Source organism: Delphinus delphis, chromosome 1 (genome assembly GCF_949987515.2).
Source record: "Delphinus delphis chromosome 1, mDelDel1.2, whole genome shotgun sequence".
NCBI classification, from domain to species: Eukaryota; Metazoa; Chordata; class Mammalia; order Artiodactyla; family Delphinidae; genus Delphinus; species Delphinus delphis.
This window is the reverse complement of record NC_082683.1, coordinates 123,536,304-123,561,444: the sequence shown is the minus strand read 5'-3', so window position 1 is coordinate 123,561,444 and position 25,141 is coordinate 123,536,304. Positions and strand designations below refer to the sequence as shown.

At 45.5% G+C, this 25,141-nt stretch overlaps 1 protein-coding gene and 2 pseudogenes across 1 annotated transcript in view; all 3 read left to right on the top strand.

The window, feature by feature from the left end:
- Positions 1-980: 980 nt before the first annotated feature.
- The window catches only part of CD247 (CD247 molecule), a 77,632-nt gene continuing 53,471 nt past the window's right edge, over positions 981-25,141 (top strand). The window contains exon 1 of the mRNA XM_060033487.1: positions 981-1,108. Within this exon, the coding sequence (XP_059889470.1) occupies positions 1,051-1,108 (58 nt within the window). The 5' untranslated portion in view covers positions 981-1,050. The remainder of the gene's footprint in view (positions 1,109-25,141) is intronic.
- LOC132423457 (heterogeneous nuclear ribonucleoprotein A3-like) lies at positions 9,858-11,053 on the top strand (annotated as a pseudogene).
- Positions 20,938-21,265, top strand: LOC132439220 (V-type proton ATPase subunit e 1 pseudogene; annotated as a pseudogene).

Sequence of the window (25,141 nt, the reverse complement as noted above, 5' to 3'; positions counted from 1 at the left end):
GGAAATTAAGATACCATGTGCCATGGGCAACTAAGCCCACACGCCGCAACTACTGAGCCCATGTGCCACAACAAAAGTTCCCGCATGCTGCAACAAATATCCCACATGCCACAACTAAGACCTGACACAGCCAAATAAATAAATAAATAAAATAAAAATTTTAAAAAAATTTAGAGAGAATCGTGGTCTTCTTAAAAGGGAGATTTTTATCAAAGACCAGGATACACCTTTCCATTTACCCAAGTCCCTTCTGTATTCTTCAGTAACACTTTAAAGTTTGTTTCACATAGATCTTACACTTTCTATCAAGTTTATTTCTTGGTATTAATCTTTTTTTATTATTGTAAATTAGTCTAATGTTTAGATGCTGACAACTAACAAGAGTGTTTGAAGTATTATGTGAGCTATAGTATTTTCTGTGGTCCAAATTCAGGCCAAGTTCAGATCTGCAACCTCAGACCTACTCCAACACTTGGCATTATAGGTAAGGACGCTGAGGTCTAGAGATGCTGAGTGACTTACTCAAGGCTGCACAGCAGGTAGGTAGCAGAGATGGCACTATGGCCCAAGTATTCTGTCTCTCCATTTCGCCTGACTCTGAAGCCAGAGCTCTGTCGTCTTACCAACCGCCATAAAACACACGAATCTAGAAAAGCGGCGAATGTTCTTACGTGCCCTGGGAACTTGTAGTTGCCTAGGGATTGACGTCACCAATCAAGATAGGAGTTAGATAAAAATTAGGAAGAAAGGAAAATAAAACAACGGTTAAGTGAGAAAAAAAGCAAAAATTCAGACAGACACACACTCGCCTACATGTGTGCACATACACCGCCGCCCCCCCACCAAACCCTCAAACCTCCAGAGCTTCCTGCCTGTGAACCGAAAGGAGGAGTATGAGTTTCCTGGCCCTGCTGGCAGGTGCCTTCTCAAAGGCCCCATCGTCCTCCACTTCCTGAGGAGGCTGCAGCCAAAGAGACTGCTTTTCTCTTCTTCTTCCAGTCACGGCTGCCTCGGCCTCTGCCCCCAGGCACCATCCTGGGGAAGGACAAGATGAAGTGGATGGCGCTTGTTACGGTGGCCACCCTGCAGGCACACTTCCCAGTTACAGGTAAGGCCGGATGTATCGGATGTATCGATGGCAAGGAACTTTTTGGAACCCTTTGTGCGTGTGTGTCGGGGGTGGAGGGAGATAGCCGAGGGCTGGTGAGGCGCCAGTGTCTCCTTTAAACCCTGCCCTCCCCAAATCAATGAGCAGCTGAGCGGGGAGGGTCCGGCTTGATGCAGGCATCTGCCTCATTAAGGCCAGGCTGGGCATCAGCTCAGAGCCAGCTGCTCGAAAACACACCTGTGCAAAGTATGGAGTTTTCCAGTGACAAAAAGAGAGAGAAAAGTCTGTGGTGGGGAAAGGATGAGGAGAAACTGAGGCAGGCCCCATGTGGACAAGAAGAGAGGGAGTATTTAACAGAAGCTGGGAGGGACCAGAAAATGTCAGCCAGGCCATGTTTCATGCTGAGGCACTTTTCTAGTCTTTATGTATTCTTCTTTCACCCCCTTGCTGGCTCCGTCACTCAGCCCCTTTCCTTCTTCCTTCGCCAACAAAAGACATTGCATTTGTTGTTGGTTAGAGAGGGTCATGGCTGTGGCCCTGGCTGACCTGAAACACCTTGATGGGCCAGAGACTGACTGGGTTAATGAAGGAGGGAAGTGGCCTTCTTCAGGGTCTGTGTCTAGGCTTAGCTCTGACTTGGCTGTCTCTGTACTCTACAGCCAAGGGCTGCCTGATGACACACCCATCCAGGCTCAGTGACTAACCCACCGCCTCTTGCCTCAGGCAGCTCTCTGTCTGAGGCCATAAAGCCAGAGATGCTGACAGAATGTAGGGGACAGATGAGAGGATGTGACTTGTTAAGTAGCCACCACGAGGAACAACCAACCAACAAGAGAACCTACTCCTCACTTCATTCCAGCCCTTAGAGTCCGGCTTTTCTAGAATCCTTTTACCCTTACCGTGTTTTCTAGCTCAGATAATAAGAAGAAGTGAAAAGAAGACAAAATGGACTGCCTCTGGGCATTGGCATCCTGGCATTTTTTCCAAAATATGGGACAAGCTGTATTTGAATCTAAAGAAACCAGGAGAGTGGTCACAAACCAATGTCATTCCTCCACTCGACAGCTCACCTCGGTGTGGGAGGGAGTTTGGCGACAAGGGTGGGAGGGCAGGAAGGGCCATTGGCACTTTTGTTCCTGCCAGGGAACGTGGCACAGCTGCCGCCTAGCACCTCGGGGGTTTCGAGGACTAAGAAATTGCGGGGTTTTCTGTAAGATCACAGCTCTCTTCTCAGAAAAGCCTTCTTGGGTATGAGTCACGCAGTGCCATAGGTAAGAACACCAGGGCGAGCCCAGAGCAGCCCATCCTCGCGTGCAGGGCACAAGAGGACCCAAGATGCCAAAATGGCCTGTGAATTCAATGACTTCAGAGGGAACTGCTGACAGCAGTAGATTCAGACCTTGGGCTTCAGGTTCGGGGGACGGCACTTGGTAGATAATTCTACCATGTGAAGTTTCCTCAGGGGTCTATTTGTGTTGGGTCTTGGGGCCAAGGCTAGGGCAATGGAATTAGATGAGAAAATAAAAGCTGCTTGGGTGCTGGTGGCTGCCAGGAGTGGTAAACAAAACCCCACCCAGAAGACAAGATGGGGGCCATGCCCCATTTCCACAGAAAGAAAAGCCTTAGATTCATCTTTCAATGCCACTTGCTTTGCTGGTGTGGAGATTGAAATTTCAGCTAATTTTAGATAAGGTTCCTGGACAAAAGTTTTCCAAAGTGTCCTAGCCCTGTTGAGGGAAGGCTGGGGAGGCTTAGAGAGGCCTTTAACACCGAGGGCCATAAATGGCGCCCGTGTTGGCTGAGAAGACACACTCTGTGATTTCCTTTGGAAGAAAGGCTGCTGACTGACGGAATTCGAGTTGAGGTCTTCCCTCTTTTCTTGCTCAGTTAAGTTACTCATCCCCGAACCCTTTTAAAGCATCTTCTTTTTACTAAGACTTTTCCATTTGCACTTTCTTGCAAATGCCCAGATCATTAAGATCACGGCAAATAACGACCCAGTCCGTCTACCTGAGGAGGTCTCCCTGGGTGAGTCTGCCAAGACGGTCAGCCGAGGCTGGAAGAGATTAAGATGGCGTGTCTAATGGCATGGGCAGACTTCTGCCCGCAGAGCCCTCGACTCCTCAGTGCCTCTAACTCCCTGCCTCACAGTGGTCAGTGTGACCTTGGTCCTTCCTTTGTAAGGAAATGCAGCTTTGACACAAAGTCTCAGGAAATGCATGCTCCTAGGTGTCGTGGGAAAAGTCAGGCCAGTCACATTGCTGCCAATTTCCCAGCTGTGCAACCTTAGACAAGTTACTTAACCTCTCTGGGCCTCAGTTTTCTCACCTCTAAAGTAGGAATAACCTTTGTTGCAGAGCTGTGGAAATGAGAAGTAAATGTTATGTGCCTGATATGTACTAAACAATCAATACGTGAAAGTTGTATTAATTATTACATCCTGGCCTGTTTTCTTGTTCTCATTATCCAGGGACAGGAAATGGAAACCCATGTTTAGGATTCTTAATTTGCTCTCGATTGTGTTGTAAAGCAGCACTGGGCACTTCCTCCATCTGTTGAAATGCAGCTCATCCTTCTTTTGGTTTCTGAGCAAAGCTGTAACAGCTCAGGAACATAGCAGCGATCCCTCCCAGTGGTGGGCCCCATTATGAACAAGCATCAGAACTTTGCTGGGTCATAGGATGAGCATTACAGCTACCATTTCTATTTTTTTGAGACACTTATTCTGTAAGGGATATTCCCCCAGAGTGAAAACGTGACTGCCAATACATATAAGTAGTTAGGGGGAGCAAATTAGAGCACAGCCCCCCTGGTCATCACTGGTCAAGGTGGCCATCCAGAATTTGCAGCCAAACGGTTGGTGTGGTGGATGCACAGTGACCAGGGTATTTAAGTGAGCACTCCTCGAAACCAGACCTTTGCTTAAACTGCTTGAAGCTGGGCTTGAGGGAAGCTTTTGTGTGATGCCAGGAAAAGTTTTTCGTCGATGGCGTTTCCACCAATGGTTTATTTTGACCTCTGGTCATCTGGCTCTGCTCATCCAGATGACCTACTTCATTTTCTACCTTGGTGGTTCTCAGATTTGCTGGCCTGTTTACACATCTGCTGCGGCAAAACGTGCCCCAGAAACGGTGCTGGGCAACTCTTGTTTAGGTGAATGACCACTGCTGAATTTATTTTAAAATTCTTTTTATTTTTGCCTTTGTGTTTAAAAAATTAGATTTAATTTTTTACTGGATATACACTTTTACTTTCAAGAATCCCTGGGCACTGTGTCTTGTTTTATTTTGAAGGATTCAGGCACCGTTAGGGAACTGTCTTGCTTTAGAGTTGTCCAAACACACACTCTGTAATCCTTTTTCTCCTGAGCCTTATTTACCTATGGGTCAGCTAACTGATTAAATAAATAGCAATGATAGTTCAAAATAAATTTCTTCTCTGCTTGGGCCAGGGCTAGTTCTTATTAACATTAAAGTGACGGTAGATTTAATCAATTTGAGCAAACATAAAGTCCATTTGGTTAAAAAGTAATCAAACTAGTCATTTGATCTGTTAATTGAAACAAAACAGTCAGTTTAGTCACTGCACATACATAGCCATTCCTTCCAGTCTCAAACACAGTCTATGTTTTCTGAGGGAAAAGACGCTTCAGTCTTGCTCAGGGTTGTGTCCCAGCACTTAGCATAGTGCCTGGAGCAGAGATCACGCGCAGTAAATATTTGTTGAGTGAATTGAAAGGTGGGTGAATGAAGGAAATCTAGACCTTTCCATGTGATTAAATTCACTTTAATGGTTTATGGAGGGGGGTTGTATATTGGAATGGCATTATTTGGACCTTTCTTCTAGAGAACTTAGCATTAAACAAAGTACTTTAAAAAAACACAGAAACTAAGCTGGTGGAGGGGACAGGGCAGTTTGAGTAAACAGATGGATTCAAAATGATTTACAAGGACAGTTTCAGACAAAATCCTACCGTTGTTAAAATTTTCTGGTTGGACCGTATGAAATTTCCTATATTCATTTATTTGGGACCTACAAAAATGATAATTTCATATGATTCAACTAACACTATATCTTGAGAATTAGACAAAGAAAGATGCTCATTTTTCTGACGTGGCTTTAACACTAGGGAAAAGCAGAAAATAAAGAAGGCTACCACCGTTGGAGATTAACTAATGAATTAATAAACTAATGAAAGGCACCAAGGAGAAAAATAAGAGTTTGTGGATTATAGCATAAATCGCATTCAATTGCCCAACTGCTTCAAAATATAGAAAGAAAAAAAAGAAAAGCAGGATATCTAATCATTATAGTCCAAATTGGTCTAAGTTACTAAGTAAATATCCCAACTAGCTATCATTTTTTTTCTCTCTCTTAATTTGAGGTATTTTACCCAAAATATCATAAAATCAGAGGAAGTTATAAATTTAAAAAATATTCCATTCCAGTATTTTTATAAGTGTTTAAATATCTTTATATAGTTGTTATTACAAAAACAATTTCAAGTGCTTTTTTTCCTTAATATTTTATTCTGAGCATCTTTTTTGATACTTAGCCTTCATGATTGTTTCTAATCGCTACGTAAATGTCCATAGTTTATGCATCGTATTTTCTTTACTATTTCCTTATTGTTGGACATTTGGGCTGTCTCTAATTTTTGTTATTATAGCTAATGCTGCAAGAAAATCTTTACATCTGTAGCTTTTAAAATTTCTTTTGAATTACTTCCTTGGGCTAATTTCTCCAGGGCTGACAATTAAAGTAATAGGTTAAAGTAAAGGAACATTTCACAGGATACTTTAGACTTCTGTTGAAGTCTAAACAGTTTTTCTGTCAAGGAAAGAGAGTTTTTTCCCTAACTCTCTGACCGTCTGCAAGTGTTTCTTGTCTTTTCTGGAGCAGGCGATAGGGTGGAGGGAGAGAGGAGACCGTGGAACCAGAAAGATCTGGATACAAGTCCTGATCTGTGGCCAGTTCCCTACCTTCGGAGCCCCCTTCTTCCTCTGTGAGATGGCGGTAACCATGTCTACCTTATGCAGAGCACGGTGGAGCGGAGATACTGCTCGGAAGTGCCTACACACCAGAGGTGCTCGAAAAGCAGTAGTCATTATCATGTGTGCCTCAGTTTCCCAACCTACAAAATAAAGGATATCATTTTCCCAGTGGAAGAAAGTGGAAACCCTGGTACTAACATGCTTTCTTTGTCTTCCCTTGTCACTAAATTGCAGTAAACTTGGGCAGGAATCTCTTTAGTTTTCGCATCTGTGAAATGAATTGCGTATGGTCTTGTAATTACCAAGTTTTCAAGAACGTTTAAGTTACCTAGCCTCCCACCCCACTGGTATTGGCTCGTAGAATTAGGAACCTAAACTTCATTCTTCCCTGAAGCTCCAAATAAACAATAAACTTAAAACTTAAAAAAAAAAATCCGGACTTCCCCCTTACCACAATATTTTTAACTCTCCAGTGGGAGCCTCTGTTGCGAAAAATCCAAGGACAGATTCTAACATTTTCTGCCTTGTCCCTTATGCTTGTGCATCGGATGCAGATTTATGGCCACACAAGGACTTTGTTGGTGAGCACTGACTTGAAGAGAAAGCAAATTGAGGTCTGAAGCAGCTAAACTGCAGTGGTGGAAATGTTAGGAGCTTCCACTGTCCGCTTCGGTTGCCTGTTATGATTTGTGCTACTCAGCAACTAATTTGCAGGCTCAAGGGGAAAAAAATAAATAGAAAGCATTCAAACAAGGACAGGCAGGATCCTCGCTGGTCCAGACCACTGTTCTGTTCGTACAGTCGTCCCTTTATGTTTACAAAATGCTTTCCAGCACCTTCATTCATAACCATCCAATGGCAAGTAGCAGAAAAACTATTGATTTTAAGATTCTCTTTTTATAAACAAAGAAAATGAGGTTCAGAGGTTTGGTGACTCGCCTCAGAGTAGAACCAGGCTCCGAACACAGTTTCTCTGATCCCTTGTTCAAGGTATGTGCTCTCGAATGTTCTATGCAGCCTGTCTACCAGGCCTGCTGTCAATTTGCAGTATTATACATCAGAAGACTGAATTCTGAAGCAGATTTTTGAAGGTATTTCCCCTTAGTAAGCACGTATTATGATTTTCCTCTCAATTTCTGAAAAAATAATTGTTTTGATGCTGAATATTCTCATTTAAATATGTTTTTCTGCTGAGTATGAAGTATTTGGTTGTTAATATAGAATTGCATTTTTCTCTGGCCTATTATTACAGTTCTGAAATCATTTTCTCCCCAATTGGTAAAATCCATATTTTCTGTTTTGCTCTTAATAAAATATACCTATTTCGGAGCTTTTCTTGAGAGGGACCGGCCCCTTTCTGTGCGTGCAGGTACCGCCCCCCGTCCTCTCCCCCGCCAACCACGTTATGCATAGGTGGAACTCAAATGTGTAAATCAAAGTGTAAATTAAATCATATTTGAGAAGACTTGATCCTAAATAGTAGCCGTTAACCAATCTGTTTGGTAAGAATGTATCTTCATACAGGGTGTAAGGTTTTGTGGGATGAGGTTTTCTGAAAGAATAGCGCACTATTACACACAGATGCTGGGTTGAGATTTGTTTTTTTATATAAATCCTCAAGGAGTGGGAGAATTACCTTTAAATGACAAATATCTATAATCAATTCTTAATTTCTTTTTTGTTTTTCATAAATTTTATTTATTTATTTATTTATTTTGGGCTGCGTTGGGTCTTCGTTGCTGCACACGGGCTTTCTCTAGTTGTGGCACGCAGCAGCTCAGTAGTTGTGACTCGTGGGCTCTAGAGCACAGGCTCAGTAGTTGTGGCACACGGGCTTAGTTGCTCTGTAGCATGTGGGATCTTCCCGGACCAGGGCTCGAACCCGTGTCCCCTGCATTGGCAGGCGGATTCTTAGCCACTGCGCCACCAGGAAAGCCCTCAGTTCTTAATTTCTTATGTCAGATTTTAGCCTTGAGTCCACTTGCATCTGCCTGGGCTGAGCTCAGGGAGTGCAAACCCTTTTGCTGTTGACTGGAGCAAAGCAAACCAAGATAAGAAATCTGATGCTCAGGGCAGAAGCATTAAATTGCCAGATTGTGAATATCGGTGGCTCTTAGTGGGGCCGCTCCCCAAGCTGACTGGGAGGAGGGCTGGGAAAGGAGAAGTCTCTGAGAGGTTCTCCAGCTGTTTGCAGGGCTGCTGGGTTATAGGTGCATTGCCTTTGCCAAACCCTGGAGTTGGGGAAGATGGCTCAGAACACAAACCAACACGACTATTTAGGATTAAACAAATCACCACTTCTCTCTGTCGCTGTAGATACTAGAAAGTCAGCTTGTGTTCCTTCATTTCACCAGGTCCCCAGCATGAGATGTAGCACTGGCTCGAAGCCATCATGTGAATGTCGGCCCTGAGTTAGGCCTGCCTTTTCTTCATGCTGGCTGGGAGTGGCAGTGGAGGCTTGGAGGGAGGAGGTATTACAGGCAGAGTAGAAGAGACAGCCTGGGGGTGGGGCGGGGGCTTTTGATCTGAAGCTGTGGGAGACAGACTGGCCAGAGCAGCGTGCTCCCGGGAGAAGGCCGCTGAAGCGGGGCTGCAGCGTGAGACCAGCCTGTGCCCAGGCCCCGTCCTGTGGGTTATAGCTCGGCGCGGGTGTGGCATGCACATGTGCTGGTGTGTGTTTACCTGTGTGCTCTGCTGGGGGTACAGATGCCTGTGCCCCAGTGTGCGTGTGAAGGTGTATGTGAGGCTGTGTGTTTGTGCATGTGTTCCAGTGTGTCCCAGCGTGTGGGTGCATTGTGTGTGCGCCTGTTTGTATGCAGATGGACGTGTCTTGAGTCTGCAGGTAAGTCTTTCTGTGTGCACCAGTGAGTGGCTTTCTGTGTATAATGTGTGCATTTAAGAGGAGGATGGTGGCAGCAGGACAGCTCTGTAGAAGGAAGGGCAAACATTGCTTGAGCTTAGAACTGGCGAGCTAGGCAGGAGAATGGCAGGGCTGAGATTTCACTGAGCCCATTCCAGGCATTCTGTGCAGAAGGGAGTCAAGAAAACTTCTGTCCAAGCTAGAATCTCTAGGATCATGGAGAGGTGGGAGCAGCTTCTTCACAGATGCAGAGACGTCTCAGGTCTCCCAACTGCCCTCAGAACTCTGCCATCTCCCAAGTAAGCCTGCTGTCTTTCTTTCTTTCCACCTTCCCCCCAGTTCCCTCTACTTAGAATGCCTACCCTACTCCCACCCTGACCTGTGGAAACCCTGTCTTCCCCTTATAACGAAGTCCAGATACCTGGGGATCTCCCAGACCCACTGTTGACATTGTTACCGGCGTTGAGGTGACAAAGGAAGGTGGAAAATTGTTGTTCTCATAACTCAAGGTTAAAAACCCAACACAAATAGTTCCCTACGGTGAGCGCTTCTCAGAGTGGAGGCCCAGCACACTGTTTCAGGAACACGTACCCGTCAGCAGAAAATGTCACCAGCTCCCCCAATTCTCACCAGTTCCTCCCACAGTGGCCATCCTCTGAGTTTTGACTACAAGAGTCAAAATACATTTGATGCTTTTCTTTCTTCCTGCCCTCAGAATAGATAAGCAATTCAATAAGGTGGCTTGTGGTGACCTACTCTGGCTGTCGAGAGTTGGTATCGCCAGACTGATAGTTATTTTTAATATCTGGTTATTCAAACCATCTGAATGGCACATTTGCCCACAAGGACCACCTTGCTCCTCTGTTGGGAAAGAGAGCGTGGAACTGGAAGGAAAAGGGAGGAGGTGCCTGGCAGAAAATGGTGCAAATGGCACATTTTTAGGCCTTACAGACCTTTCTAAGGCGACGAGAATTTAATTCTGTGTCCTGTCTTTTCTTCGCAACACCCAGTTGAAAATATGAATTAAAAAAAAAAAGTTTGCTGCTTTAAAATACTTCTTGATCTGCCGTTCTTGCTAAAGTACTTAGAATTATACATATCTTTGCACCATGGCCACGATCCAAAGGAACCAGCACAACTGAGAAAACTGTTCATTGGTGGTCCGAGTGCTGAACATTTTGAGAAGTGGGGCACACTCACAGACTGTGTGGTGATGAGAGACCCCCAAACCAAACATCCCAGGGCCTTTGGTTTTGTGACCTACTCTTGTAGTCGCACGAGGTGGATGCGGCAAGGTGTGCTGGACCACACAAGGCTGATGTGTGTGTGGTGAAGCCAAAGAGAGCTCTTTCTAGAGAGGCTTCTGTAGAGTCCATCTAACAGTGAAGAAAATTGTTCTTGGTGGTATTAAAGAAGATACAGAAGAAGTTAATTCGAAAGACTACTTTGAAACGTATAGCAAGATTGAAATCATAGACGTTATGGAAGACAGGCAGAGTGGAAAAAAAGAGAAAATCTGCTTTTGTGATTTTTGGTGATCATGATACAGTTGATAAAAACTGTTGTTCAGAAACACCACACTCTCAATGGGCATAACTGTGAAGTGAAAAAGACCTTTTCTAAGCAAGAAGTGTGGTCTGTGGGATTGCAAAGAGGTGGATGTGGCAACTTTATGGGTCATGGAGGACACGCTGGCTGAAGAGGAGCCTGTAGTTGTGGATGTAGGTGGTGGCAGCAGGATGACGGTGGATATCATGGATCTGGAGGTGATGGTGGCAACTATTGTGATGGTCCTGGTTATAGCCTTAGAGGAGGCTAACGTGGTGGTGGACCAGGATATGCAAACCAAGGTGGTAGAAATGCTAGTGGTGGCAGAGGATATGATGATTATAATGAAGGAGGACATTTTGGTGGTGGTAACTATGGTAGTGGAGGATACTATAATGATTTTGGAAATTATAGTGAGCAACAGTAATCAAATTATGGGCCCATGAAGGGGGGCAGTTTTGGTGGAAGAAGCTTGAGCAGTCCCTGTGTTGGTGGTTATGGATCTGGTAGTGGAGGGGTGGGCATGGAATCAGAAGGTTCTAAAAACTCAGCAGAAAAGCGTTGAAGTTCTCAGCAGGAGAGGGTGAGGAGTCGTCAGGAAAGCTGCAGGTTGCTGTGAGGCAGTCGTCCCAAGTGCATTAGAGGAACTGTAAAAATGTGCTAGAGAAGGAACAAGCATCTGTAGTCAGAAAAGTTATCGCAGCTTAAACAGGAAAACTTCTTGTTCAGGACTGTCATAGCCACAATTTGCAAAAAGTGTAGCTATTGATTACTGCAATGTAGTGTCAATTAGATGTACATTCCTGAGGTCTTTCATGTCTTGTAGATTTGTCTTTTTCATTTCCTTACATCAGGTATATTATCTTGTAAATTGTGATAGTGGTAGCAGGAATAAAAATTAAGGAATTTTTAACTTAAACAAAAATAAAACAAGTCATCTGGTAAACCACTTGGTTTATCAATGAGTAAATATTTACCAAGCACTTCTCTTGTGCCCCAAGGAGAACAAACAATTCTGTAGATGGTTGGCCCAACCAGTGCACTGATGAGGCCAGTGTCTTGGAGATGGATGTTGAGTGATTGAGAGCCCACAGGTAAAAGAAAGCTTCCCTAGTTCTGTAGGTCGTGTTCTCAGGTTTTATGAAAAAGTCTTAATTTCCCTACAGGCTTGCTTCTTTATGGTCTGGTCTAATTTTCATCGTTTTGTGAGCCTGTGCTAATTTCCATGCTGAGTTTAGTAGCAAAGGAGGCGTATATCAGGAGATACCAACCAAGACTATTTTGAACTAGGCTAGAGAGCTTCAGAAATTCCCCCCTTTGATTTCTTCAGATTAGAGAGAAATCTTTGTCTTTTCTCCCACTTCACTATCAATGCTTCAAAACCCAGACCTATATAAAATACACAAATGCTTTCTGGACAAAATGAATCTTGTCTGTTTTCTTTGGATTTCGGTGGGAACAATAAAGATTGAGCTACAAAAGGTTGGCAAAGAGGCTTATTATTTTTCTTTCTATTAAGTGTAGAGGCTTCAAAAGAACAGCTCAGAAAGTCAAATAATTGTATCCACCGCAGCTCACCCATCCATCTCCCTGCTGACCTGGCCTGTGAAATCCCCTTTAAAAACTTGGCCAGCTCTCACCTGCCCATTGCAAATGCTGTATTGTTAAATGTTCCCATCCATAATTCCACAAGGGAGGCCGCTATAAAGCAATTCCTTCCATTTCAACAGAGTATCTCGTCAGGAATAGCTCTCTGGGGTGAGGGGAAGGGTGCCTCTAATTTTCAAAGCTTTGTAATTTCATCTTGGAGAGGGAGGTACTTGGAAACCAAAAACGGATTGTGAATCAAGTTATAATCACAAACTCTTGCAATCCAAAATGGCCAGTGGGGAGGATGTGAAAGGGAAGGTTTGGAGAGCCGTTTTTTATATTCATGACAATTTCTTGATTTCTTTAGTTTGGAAAAAACACATCTGTTTGTTTCTAGCTATGGCTGTAAACAGAAAGCCTCAGACTCAATGCCGATCTAATTGCTGGTTGGTTTCAGACCATAGCTTCCTCAGAAAATTCCTGTCAGCCATTTTGAAGAGCACAAAATGGCTCCTCTGTGCCAAGGGATAAACGCAGGATTTGGCTGCTACGGGATTTAAAAATTTGGGGTGGAATATTTTGCAGCAGCATTCAAGCCTGGAGTAATTTCAACTTAAAAAAGAAAGAAATCTAACCTCAAAACTGGCTAATCATCTCAGATTCAGTGCAGAATGATCACCCAAGGAAGCAGGTATTGTGCCACTGGGTCCTCTCTAGGGAGTCCTCTCTATCGTCCTGGATGCTTTCCGCGCAGAGTTCCTTCAAACCCATGGTCTTTCTCCAAATTGGACCCTATGACATTATCTTTCTCTCCCATCACCTTCATTCCTTTTCCCTGAAGGTTTTTAAAAAATCCTTTCCAAGGGAATATACAAATCACATGTAATGGGGTTTTGAATTACGTAAATTCAAACTAATGTAATACAAAAACTTAATAAGGTCTCAATTTATGTGCACTATTTACAATAATGTGACTCTGATTTTGTATTTATTCCTGTGAGAAATTACCTTGAATTTTGCAGAATCATCAGGAATGCACCTCTCATGTAGTGTAACTACTTCGTAATCAGAAGGGGCCTGTGGTAATATTGTGATTAGCAGAGGTGGGCATGGGGGATGCTGTCAGTGAGTTGTACTTTCAGTGATAAGAACAGTAGACAGAGCCTCTTGGGAAAGATTTTCTGTGACCCAAAGATGTTCTGTGACCTTGCCCTGGTGTGACAGAATCACGGAATATATGAGCTGGAAAGGATAGATACCTTCAAGTTTTACTTCTGGATTTTACCAGGGAAGAAATGGTGGTCCAAGAGATCAATAAATCAGCCAACTGTCATGTAGCAGAGTCAGCTCTTGAACCCAGGACTTTTGATTCTCGCTCCAGCTATCGTTCCTCTGGGCCGCCAGGCCGCCCTGTTGTAAAGGAATGGTGTTTCCTGAGCTGGGCACTTGGGTCTCAGGTGTGTGGAACGAGGCCTCACATTGGAATGGCAACTGCAAGAGGGCTGCGGCTGGCTGGACCATGTTAGTTCATCCTAGCCATGAGGCCCTGACGGTGGCAGACTGGCCACTTCCATGAGCAGGGGGACAGCCTTCAACTATTTCAGGAGGTGCAAAAAAGCACTGGGTCATCCCTACCGTGAGGAAACCCCGGATAGGGACAGTTGATGCTGCAGGGGAGCCTCATTTGATCAAGGTCCCATTGTTTTTAAGTTTTTTGCCCATTAATGCCACAGGCCCTGACCTGCCCACCTACAAGACAACAGGCTGTCTGAGGGCCTTGGTTCACAGGACTACTCTCCTGCAGCCTCTGGGAGAAAATAAAGTCAGCACTCCTCCCAGAATCCTGTCAGGAGCAAGGCAGACAGTGGACAGGCAAAAAGAAAGCTAAACACACACACACACACACACACACACACACACACACACACACAGCCAGAGTGCCTTTTATTGGTATAAAATAAAAGTTAAATGAATGAACAAGTGACCCAAATTCCGTATATTATTAGTACATATAGGTTCAGAAAATGCCTTATGTATGTAAATTATGCCTCAACAAAACTGCTTTTTATAAAAGAAAATATCAGCCACATACAAGGGGACCTTCCCCTGCTAGATGAGGCCCTTGGAAAGTTTTGTGGAAGAGAATATTATAACAATGCTTAAAATATACTTAGGAGAGGGCTTCCCTGGTGGCGCAGTGGTTTAGAGTCCACCTGCCGATGCAGGGGACATGGGTTCATGCCCCAGTCCGGGAGGATCCCACATGCCGCAGAGTGGCTAGGCCCGTGAGCCATGGCCACTGAGCCTGTGCTCCGCAACGGAAGAGGCCACAACAGTGAGAGGCCCACGTACCACAAAAAAAAAAAAAATATATATATATATATCTATATATATATATACACTTAGGAGAGTGTTATTGAATCATTTAATAATGCAAGTGTTCATTTTCTAATTTAGCTATTTTCATGAGTGTGAATTTTCACTTATTGGATTATCATAGCATAGACAGACACGTTTAATTTTCTTAAGGAGGGATGTGCCCAGATTTTCCTGACAGTTGTTCACCAATGGACCACCTCCCTGGGGTGAGCAGGATTGACCCCTTGGATTTGGAAGAATTTCCTTTTAAGAGCTTTCTGTGATGCGGCTCTACCTGGGTGTCTCACCTCTCTGCCTGGCACCCCATTCATGATTAAGAGAGACAGATAAATTACCTCTTTGGGGCTTCTGTGGTGGCAAAGTGGTTGAGAGCCCACCTGCTGATGCAGGGCACACAGGTTCGTGCCCCGGTCTGGGAGGATCCCACATGCCGCGGAGCGGCTGGGCCCGTGAGCCGTGGCCGCTGAGCCTGCGCGTCCGGAGCCTGTGCTCCGCAACGGGAGAGGCCACAACAGTGAGAGGCCCGTGTACCGCAAAAAAAAAAAAAAGAAAAATTACCTCTTTGTGCAGATAAATCAATGGCATCTTAAACATCTCTGCTGTGACTGCCCCGGGGCCATGGTGACCACAAGGACAGTGACCCACTGATCCAATGCCCGGGCAGCCAAACTCACCTCTATTCATGACAGGGCATCTGTTAGGTTAATCTAGCTGGAGAGAGAAGACTAAAACCAGTGAGAGAAAAATCAGGTAATCTTTCTATGAGTGAAGAGGGTATGTTTTTTTGTTTTTGTTTTTTTTGCGGTACGCAGGCCTCTCCTGTTGCGGAGCACATGCTCTGGACGCGCAGGCTCAGCGGCCATGGCTCACGGGCCCGGCCGCTCTGCAGCATGTGGGATCCTCCCGGACCGGGTCACGAACCCGTGTCCCCTGCATGGGGAGGCGGACTCTCAACCACTGTGCCACCAGGGAAGCCCAAGAGGGTATGTTTTAACGATACATTTCCTTGTCAGAAATATTATCAGAGGTAGAAATAAAATGCAAAACATAGCTGTGCCTTAATTCATCCTAAATGTATTTTCTGAGGAAGCACTATTACACGTCGGTGCTGCACTGTGATAAATCCCAGTTGCTGTGCTTGGAGACCTCACAGTTTCGAGGGCTGATAGATGTATCCGAATAGTCTGGTAAAGTGATATGAGCTGCAGTAACAGTTAACACTTGTTGAGAGGAGCTTGTTTTCTGTGTTGTTTACATGCGTTAGGTCAGCTAATTCTGTGGGACTTCTATTGGTGTCCTCATTATGCAGGTGGGGAGCTGAGGCCCAGGGGTGCAAAGCTAGCAGAGCTGGACTTTGGCCCCAGTCAACCTGGCCCCCACTGTGAACCACATTGCCTCTGGGTGCGGGATAAGAGCCTACGTTTGTCATAAGCTTAGAGGGAGGAGTTGAGGTTTGTTTGCCACAAAAAGTTGGAAAAGGGCAGATCTGGTGTTAGGAATGGGATGTCCTACCTCAGGAAATCAGGAAACACCAGCTAGGGTTCTTAGTAGTCCCCTGCCCATCCCTGGAAACTCATTCCCCACCCTCAGGATGGTTCTGGGATGAGAGCCTGAGGGCACCTTCCACTCATGGCCCTTGGGACTGAGACACGTAGCCCACCCCCACCCCAGGCCCAGTACTGACTTGCCTCCCTGGGACCAGCTGCTCACATGAACCAACCTTCCTCACCTAAAGGAGCTGACTCCTAAAGGCCTTGTTCACTGAAGTTTATAACAAAGGGATTGTTTCCCAAACTGTGTTCTGCAAGATAGGAATGCTGTACCACAGAAAGAGGGGACAGGAGTATTGGAAACGCTAGTCTGAGCGAACTTAAGGAAGGTTTTGTTTGTTGTTGTTTCACTGCAGGACATCCCCAGGAGGAAGAGAGGGAGATACGGCATGCAGTGCTGTGCTAATTGATTTGACCCCATTTGGCATTTATTTTTTCAGGGAACCCCTATTAAATGGCCTACAGAATACAGATCGAGACAAGCTCAATGGAGGACTATATTGAGTGGTTCAAAATGTGAGGGCTATCAGAAAGCTAGGCTGGAGGAGTAAAGGGATGCACCTTGGGGGTCAAAGGATTTGAGTGGGTAGGACTTAATGCAAAGCAGAGGAGAGGAAGACACCCCAGGAAAGGGAAGTATCTATCAAAGGCATGACAGCAGCATGAGTGCAAATGCCCAGGTAAGGGCTTAGAAGCTCCGTCCCTTTTGAGCAGCTCTCGTGCCCTACTCACACCTCCATGGCAATCAGGACAGGCAAATGATCGGGGGGACATTTTGGGGCACTGATTGGCAGGATTGTTCCAATGAAAAGAGGGGCCAATGATACTTTACTCTTCTTACATAACCTATGTATTAAATTCTGCAACAGAAACTGCCAACAGCACAGGAAAGTTTAGCACGTCCTTTGTAGTGGGTGGTGCCTGTTCATACCGCATTGGCCTCCCCCTCAGCACCTGGCCTGCCTTCCAGCTGTTGCCATCTGCACCTCTTGGCCCGAGGCCTAGCTCTGGCCCTGGAGTCTGCTCCACCCTGTGCACCTACAGGCTGCCAGTGCAGGAGAATTAATGCCCTGCTGGAGCAGCCCTCAGCCAGTGACTGAATTCTGACCCCAAAAGCTTTGCCGTCACGTGTGGTAACTCTGCACTCCCTGTTCCATGTTGTGTCCTCGAATTTGCCAGCATGATGAAGCCCTGTTGTTAACAGGGGTAACTAGCCAATAAGGCTTCCTTTATTGAGTTCCTTCCTGTTCCTGCCAGACTCCCGCACGTATTTGCAATATCCATTTCCTAGGGCTGCTCTAACCAAGTACCACAAACTGGTTGGCTTAAAAAGCAGATATTGATTCTCTCACAGTTCTGGAGGGTAGAAGTCCAAAATCAGTGTGTTAGCGGGGTTGGTTCCTCCTGAGAGAGACTCTGTTCCATGCCTCTCCCCTAGCTTCTGGCTGTTTCCTGGCAATTTTTGGCGCTCCTTGGCTTGTAGATTCATCACCCTGATCTCTCTCTCCATCTCCACACGACCCAGTCTGTCACTGTGTCCAAACATCCCCTTTTTATAAGGACACAGTCCTATAGGATTAGAGCCCACTCCAGTGACCTCATCTTAACTCGAGCATCTGCCAACACGTTATTTCCAAATAAGATCACATTCACAGGTACTGGGGAGGGGAGGGGGGTTAGGACTTGAACAGTCTTTTGCAGGGCACAGTTCAGTCCATAACACCTACCAACGCTTCCTTGGAACATCTCCCAAATAAAGTACCTGTATTCCAATCTCTGTCTCAGGGTCTGCTTCTGGAAGAACCCAAACTAAGACACCCTTTTGAAAACGGTACCTCAGGGGTATAGAGACATTGTGAAACTTCCCAAGCACCATGTAACAAGTCCCTTGCTGTAATTATGATTTGAGTCATCATTTTAATTTCTTACCTAAATACAAGAAGATACTTCTCAACCTCTCCTAAGACTATCTGGAAGAGTTGTTTCTGTGATGGCTCGATTTATTTGTTTTGAACACTGATTGTCATTCTCCATGATGTGGCTCAATGAGGAAGGGAAAGAGACATGTTAAATGCACCGAGGTCTTTGCCATTAGGTATCTCTAAGGGAAAGACACTTCTAGCTCAAGGCATAGGTGTTCGTTTCCAGCCTGGTTGACTGTCAAGCTTCTGCTGAAGTGACTGGTGTAGATGCAGGCTGTGGGGTTGCTGAGCCAACTTGGTCCCCTCCCTCCCTCCGGAAGATGGAATAAACATGTCAGAGAGGAGGGTGCTTCCCATCTCAGGAGCACCGGGGTTGCCCTTTAGAAAAACATTGCCAGCACATTCTGCAATCTCGAAATGAATCTGAATGGTAATTCAAGAGGCAGGGCTTTTGAGACAGTTCTTCTACCTGCTCCAGACCCTCCTTTCCCAAGCTCCATCTCGACTCCACATAGCAGTGGTCTGGATGGCAGAGGAACCCTGACAGGAGGAAGGGCTAGGGTGGCAGCTGTGGCTGGCACCTCCTGCCTTCTCTGTGGTCTCCTTGGCTGGTGAAGGAAGAACAGATGAATTTGTGTTTCCAGGTAACAGCTGCCGGGGGCCCCAGCTGTGAGGCAGGGTGGTTCCAGTTCAGTTCTGAGTCAAGAAATGCTTCAAACATGTTCTTCTTGGCAAGAGTCACAAGGAATTGGCCATTTCTCTGTAGCTTTCTGCAGTCCATGAGCATTTGAGAAACTGGATGAGGGCCCTGACTGCAAGGAAAGGCCTTGTGAGTGTGTTTTAGTTAAGAATGAATTTTGACTCTAGCGAGACATGCTTGTTTACGAACACAGGTATGTAGACCAGGACTAGGGGTGACCTTGATTTTCTCTGCTGTTGCAAGAAGATTGTGTGTGTGTTGTGTGTGTGTGTGTGTGAGTGAGAGAGAGAGAGAGAGAGAGAGGGAATTAGGAGGTAGGAAAGGGACAAGAAAATGTATTAAAAGGATATTCAGGGCTTCCCTGGTGGCGCAGTGGTTGATAGTCCGCCTGGCGATGCAGGGGACACAGGTTTGTGCCCCGGTTCGGGAAGATCCCACACGCCACGGAGCGGCTGGGCCCCTGAGCCATGGCCACTGAGCCTGCGTGTCCGGAGCCTGTGCTCCACAACGGGAGAGGCCACAACAGTGAGAGGCCCGCATACCGCAAAAAAAAAAAAAAAAAAGGATATTCATGGCAAAGAAAGTAATTTCTAGGATTCCTTTTCTCTTCTTGCTAGCAACCAGCACCTCAGGGATCTCTGGGCTGTGGGTGTGGGCGGTTGTGAGAGGAGAGTGTTGACTAGAAGCAGCACAGCTTTTATTCTACTGCTGGAAAATGGCCCCTCCTTTGTGAGAGACGGCCACTCAGTGAGGTTCACATGGTCAGCAAGGAGTCCTTCTTGCTCAGCTGATTTAGGAGAAAGGGACCACATCCTGAAGCAGAACAGTCTTCATTTATTTCAGATTCTTTCCCTCGTTGCCAACTTTCCATTTACCTTCAACTTCCATCTCTAACGATGTTTATCGCGTGCCTGCCTGCACCCGGTGTTTCCACATAGGGTCCCACCACACAGCCCATTCAGTCTTATGACAACCCCATGAGGTACTCGGCAGCAGTGCTCCATTTTATGGGTGAGAAAACCAAAGCTCTAAGAGACTAGTCTGAGGACTGTCGTTAGTGAGTGGTGCCGCCTAGGTTTCATGCCTGCCGTTCCCAGGGTCCTCACTGCGCTGAGCTCCACCATGAATACGACTGCAGGAAGAGGTACCATCAGAGGAGGGGGCTGTGGTGTGGGATGCTGAGACCAGGTCTGAATCTCTCTCTGGGCGATTAGGGCGCTCCTGACCACATGTCTCCCCATAGGCTTTAAGACAGACCTGCCTCAGGCTCTCTCCCTGGGGCACAGGGACAGCCACCAAGCCACCTGCAGCCTGTACCTCCTGCCAGCGCCATTTGCAGTTGCTCAGGGCCCACCCACTGACAGTTGGATGCAATTGATCCAGCAGGGGCTGGAAAAAAAAAAAAAAAAGCATGGCGATGTTCCAACAAACTTTGTTTACAAGCAGGCAGCTGCCCAGATTTGGGTCGTAGGCCGTATTTTGCCACCCTTGGTTAAGAACAATAGGATCAGAAGTCAGATGCTTGGGTCCAAATCTACCTCCACTACTTCGTATGCCTGGTTTTCCAGCTCTGCGTCTGAAAGGAGGCCCTGTCAGTAAGTGTCTGCCCATCTCGCCTGATCCCAGCCCATAGTACCCGGGAGACACCTGAGGTGCCCTCCTTAGGCAGCTGCCCAGCTGGAGTGTGTGGTTGGCTCCAGTGAGCAGATAGCACAGGTGTGAGCTTAAAACAAAAAATGGCCTACATTTGCTGGGGGAGTATCTTCAAGGTCGGTAACTCTCTCACTAAAGTGAAATGGAAACCCCAATGTGGTTCGGCTGGCCTGAGTGATAAATGCACTTGTTATTATTCTCTGATTCGCTCTGTTCATGGAGAGTTTAGTCACGGGAGTTTCTATTCTCAGGAACTCACAGCACATCACAACACACAGCTTAATTGTCCTCATAATAATTCTGCTCTGTATCAAAAGCCTTTACAGGCAAGGGGTGGGGGTCAGTTATGAGAAATCATGTGTGTTAGAATTGCTACCCGTGCTTTGAGATCATCAGATAAAAGTTAATTAATAACACACGTACGTGTACAGGCCACCTCTCTAATCTTAAATTCAGGTTATAATAAAAGGATGGCCTATTCTATTTTCAGCCTTCTTTAACTCTTGAAATTGTGTTGATTTTGAAAGTAAAAATCCAGCATCCTGTTAAGTTAAGGAAAGACAAAAACAGATGAGAATTATAGAGCAGTAAGAGTCTGGCTCAAAGTGGTAAGAATTATTGTAGGACAAGAAAGCATTGGGACTTCCGGTGGGACCAAAGTGAGGCGGCGGGGCAGGGGCTGGCACCTCTCGCAGCAACCATGGCATATACCGGCCGCACCGTGCCTCTCATCGTGACGAGTGTGTTCTGGGGCTTTGTTGGCTTCCTGGTGCCCTGGTTCATCCCTAAGGGCCCCAACCGGGGAGTTATCATCACCATGTTGATGACCTGTTCAGTTTGCTGCTGTCTCTTTTGGCTGATTGCAATTCTGGCCCAACTCAACCCTCTCTTTGGACCACAGTTGAAAAATGAAACCATATGGTACATCAAGCACCACTGGCCTTGAGGAAGAAGACCTGCTTTCCAGTACTCAGTCATTGAGATCACAAAGAAAACTCCTCTAGACGCAAAATCACCTCCATACCCAGACCACCTTCCTTGAGTCATCCACTTTGGCCGTCAGCTGCCTTAAACGTTCACACAACATTTGAATATTTATTCTACAAAGCAGTACTTTTTCCTCTCACCTGCTTTACACTTTGATGAATGATGTGCCTATTGAATCTAAACTGTGCTGCCTCTATAAAATGTTTATGTAATCTTCCGAGATAGAAAGTGCTGTTCTTCTGAGAAATAACATTACTCTCTCCTTGGGAACTGTGGATCTGAAGATGGCTCCTACCTGCTTACCACATGAGAATCAGCGACGTGTTTAAAAACTGTTACATGACAATAAGACTCCAGTGGGGCAGTCAGTAGGAGAACATGTCCAGACGGAAAATCTGTCCCACCAGAACTATACCAAAGTATATTTTCATGTTGAATTTCTTATTTCTGCCCTCTTTTGGAATAAATTATTTTTCTGCTTTCTATGGAGAAAAGAAAAAAAGAAAAGAAAGCATTGGGTGATGTCAAGATCTCATCATCGGGAAAATGGAAAGCTACATCATAAACGTTGTCTGCCCAATCATCCTAAGCCTTCTCATTGTAAAGGATGTATTGTCTTCTCAGAAGCAGTGATCTCCTTTGGGACATGAGTAAAATAAGTTGAATTCAGTTTCCCTTTCATGATATAATGAGTATTTCTCCAGTGCAGCATAAGAAATAGAATATCACCCAGGAGAAACTTACATAGGCAGTGATAATGTGGAAAAATCTAATAAAGAAAACCCACATGCCCCATGGAGGAGAAGCCCTCTGTGTGTGTGATCGTCATCTTGTGAGTGCTTCGATCACACTTTATGGTTTTGCCAAGTGCTTTAATGTAAATTACTTCAATGAAAAATTCACATCCCTTTGAAATGTATAGGTTAGCCCCCTTTTATTGGTGGGGGCTCTCTTTAAGCTAAAGCTTAAAAAAGATAAGTGATTTGCTCAAGATTAGTTATATTTGTAGAGCTGGAAATTGAATTTCATTCTTCTGGGTCCAAATCCAAGTTCTTCTCCCAGAAAGTTAACGTGTGGACAGGTTGTAGGTATATCTGTGGCCTGGAGCAGTGGCATGCAGTGGGGTGAGCAACCTTATAGAAAAGAATACACTCAAAACTAAAATTTGCATATGAGCTTCCATTATTACACATACTTTCATTTTCTATTTATTTTCCTCTTAGAGGTCAAAATTTCCATTCCTGATTTTAACCCAAAGAAGGGCTAAGTAAATTCCATGGGCCACTCTTGAAGAAGGCAAACTGGAAAAAATATACAATGCCAAATGACTAGCCCAACAGGGTGTGGACACCTTGGTCACCACTCATTCTTGTACAGTTTAACCCTAGTGACAGTTTTGCAGGAACAAAATAGCTACTGTTTTTGATATTTGGTCTCCAGGTGTGTCAAATACCTTTTGATTGAGTGCCCAGAGCAGGGCTTTTCAACCTCTGCACTATGGCATATAGGGCTGGATAATTCTTTGCTGTGGGAGGCAGTCCTGTGCATTGTAGCACATTTAGCCGCATTCCTGCCCTCCGCCCACTAGATGCCCATGGCACCTCCAAGTTGTGATAACCCCAAAGGTCTGCAGATGTTGCCAAAATCCTAGGGGGCAAAATCTGCCCCCGGTTGAGAATCGGTGGATTCAAGTCATCATTTTTGTGGGTTAATCACTCATTGATGGGTTAGGCCCTGATGGACCATCTAGTCTGACTTCATTTTGGTCATTAAGTTGACCAGCACAGGAGGCTAGCAATAGATCCATTGCTAATCACTTTCTCCAACAGGGCTGTCCTGTGAGAATGGCTTTTTGACAGCTCTTCCCAAGGGCAACAGCTATAAATCATGGAAAGCAGCCACTTGACATTGGGTATCCACAGTTGGCAAATGCCTCCTTCTGTCTTCCATTTGCATTTCCATCCAGACTGTGGGACTGAGGGAGGTCAGTTTCAGCAGGAAGTGGAAAGTGCATAGGTTTAGGAGGCAACCAGACCTAAATTGAAATTCTGGCTTTATCACTACCTAGCTAGGCGACCCTGGGCAAGTGACTAAACCTCCCTGAAACTGTCTGCTCCTTTATAAAATCAAAATAACTCTACCTACCTTAAAGAATTTGGGAATTAAAGGGCTCAGATGGAGCTAGGCACATAGTAGCACTGTAATAAATATTTTCTATTACTATAAATTAAAAAGGAATGAATGTCTGAACAGATACAGTTAGAAATGTCAAATGGAGTGTCTGCCAGTGGCCAGGTCTGTCTGAGCTAATCTCAAGTGTTTTCTGATGATCTCTGAAGCATGTGCCCATCTCGAGCTCCCTCAAGGCCCTCTCCACCTGTTCCCTCTCCAATGTCCCCGTTCCTCTGACTCTTGAGGGACCTGAGTGTTCCAGAACAAAGAGTCAGAAAGGTGTGGATTCATGTAGAAATATGTCAAAGCATTGTTGGTTTTAGCAGCTGATCTGTTCTGGGGTGTGAAAAACAACCAAAGTCACTAAGCCACAGAGGGATTGAAATGTGAACAGATGGGCAGATGGGAAGGCAGCTCTTCACCTGAGCAGCACGGAAGTTGCGGCCCTGGCCGGGGCTGGAGGAGAGGCTGGAGGACAGGAAGGGTGGCAGAGAGCTGCCATGGCCAGGATCCCAAGGCCAAGCGGCTAGCACCCATCACACATCTGCAGCAGGGTCTATACTAGGCACCAAGGAGAAAGGGCCAGACCCTCAATAGGATATTTGGTCAGGACAGCCCTGGGTAAAACGACAAAGGAGACTTTTTTAGTACCATCTCTCTTCCCCTCTGCATCACGGAATTTATGCTTGGTAAAGAAGCTAGGAGATCTCCTTTGTCCTAATAATCCCTTTAGTTCACTGGCCCCAAGAAAGGAGGTAGCAGAATCATGAAGCTGGGGGTTGAGCCAGAAAGATGCTGGAGGTGGAATTCAGGTCATGGATGGGGTTCGGTGCCCCTTCTATAGGGAGTTCTAGGTTTGTTCCGATTGACAGTTTGTGGTTCTAGATCTTCGGCCCAGGATGGACTGCCAGCCCAGTGTTCCTTCTGCTCTGCCAGGCTCCTTCCCCCATCCCTGTGTCTTATTTTAACTCTAAATTCTAGGATAATAGGTATCCAAGGAGATCAGTACTGTTTCCAGATCAAATACCAACAATATTTACAATCTATGTGTCCTTATTAACTTGATGCTGCCCCTAAAAGTAGTAATTCACCACCAAGAAATGTTCTCCTGTCCTAGAATACTAAAGAAAATGAGAAATAAGCAAAAGATGACTTGGAAGTCAGCAATTCTACTGCATCCTATTTAAAATTGGGTGGATTTTAATACCTGCTTTTAGAACCTACAACACACACACTTTTATTTATTTTATTTTTGGCTGCGTTGGGTCTTCGTTGCTGCACACGGGCTTTCTCTAGTTGTGGTGAGCATGGGCTACTCTTTGTTGCAGTGCACATTGCAGTGGCTTCTCTTCTTGCGGCACACGGGCTCAGTAGTTGTGGCTCGTGGGCTCTAGAGCGCAGGCTCAGTAGTTGTGGTGCACGGGCTTTGCTCCCTGGTATGTGGGATCTTCCCGGACCAGGGATCGAACCCGTGTCCCCTGCATTGGCAGGCGGATTCTTAACCACCGGGCCAACAGAGAAGCCCAACACGCACACTTTAAAACACAACATTTTTCATATTTTAGTGAGTATGAGGTCAAAGCATACTTATTGTGGAAAACTTAGTAAATATAGAAAAGAACAAAGAGAAAACAAAAATCATTTTAAAAAATTTGCTACTGAGACTCATTAGTATGTT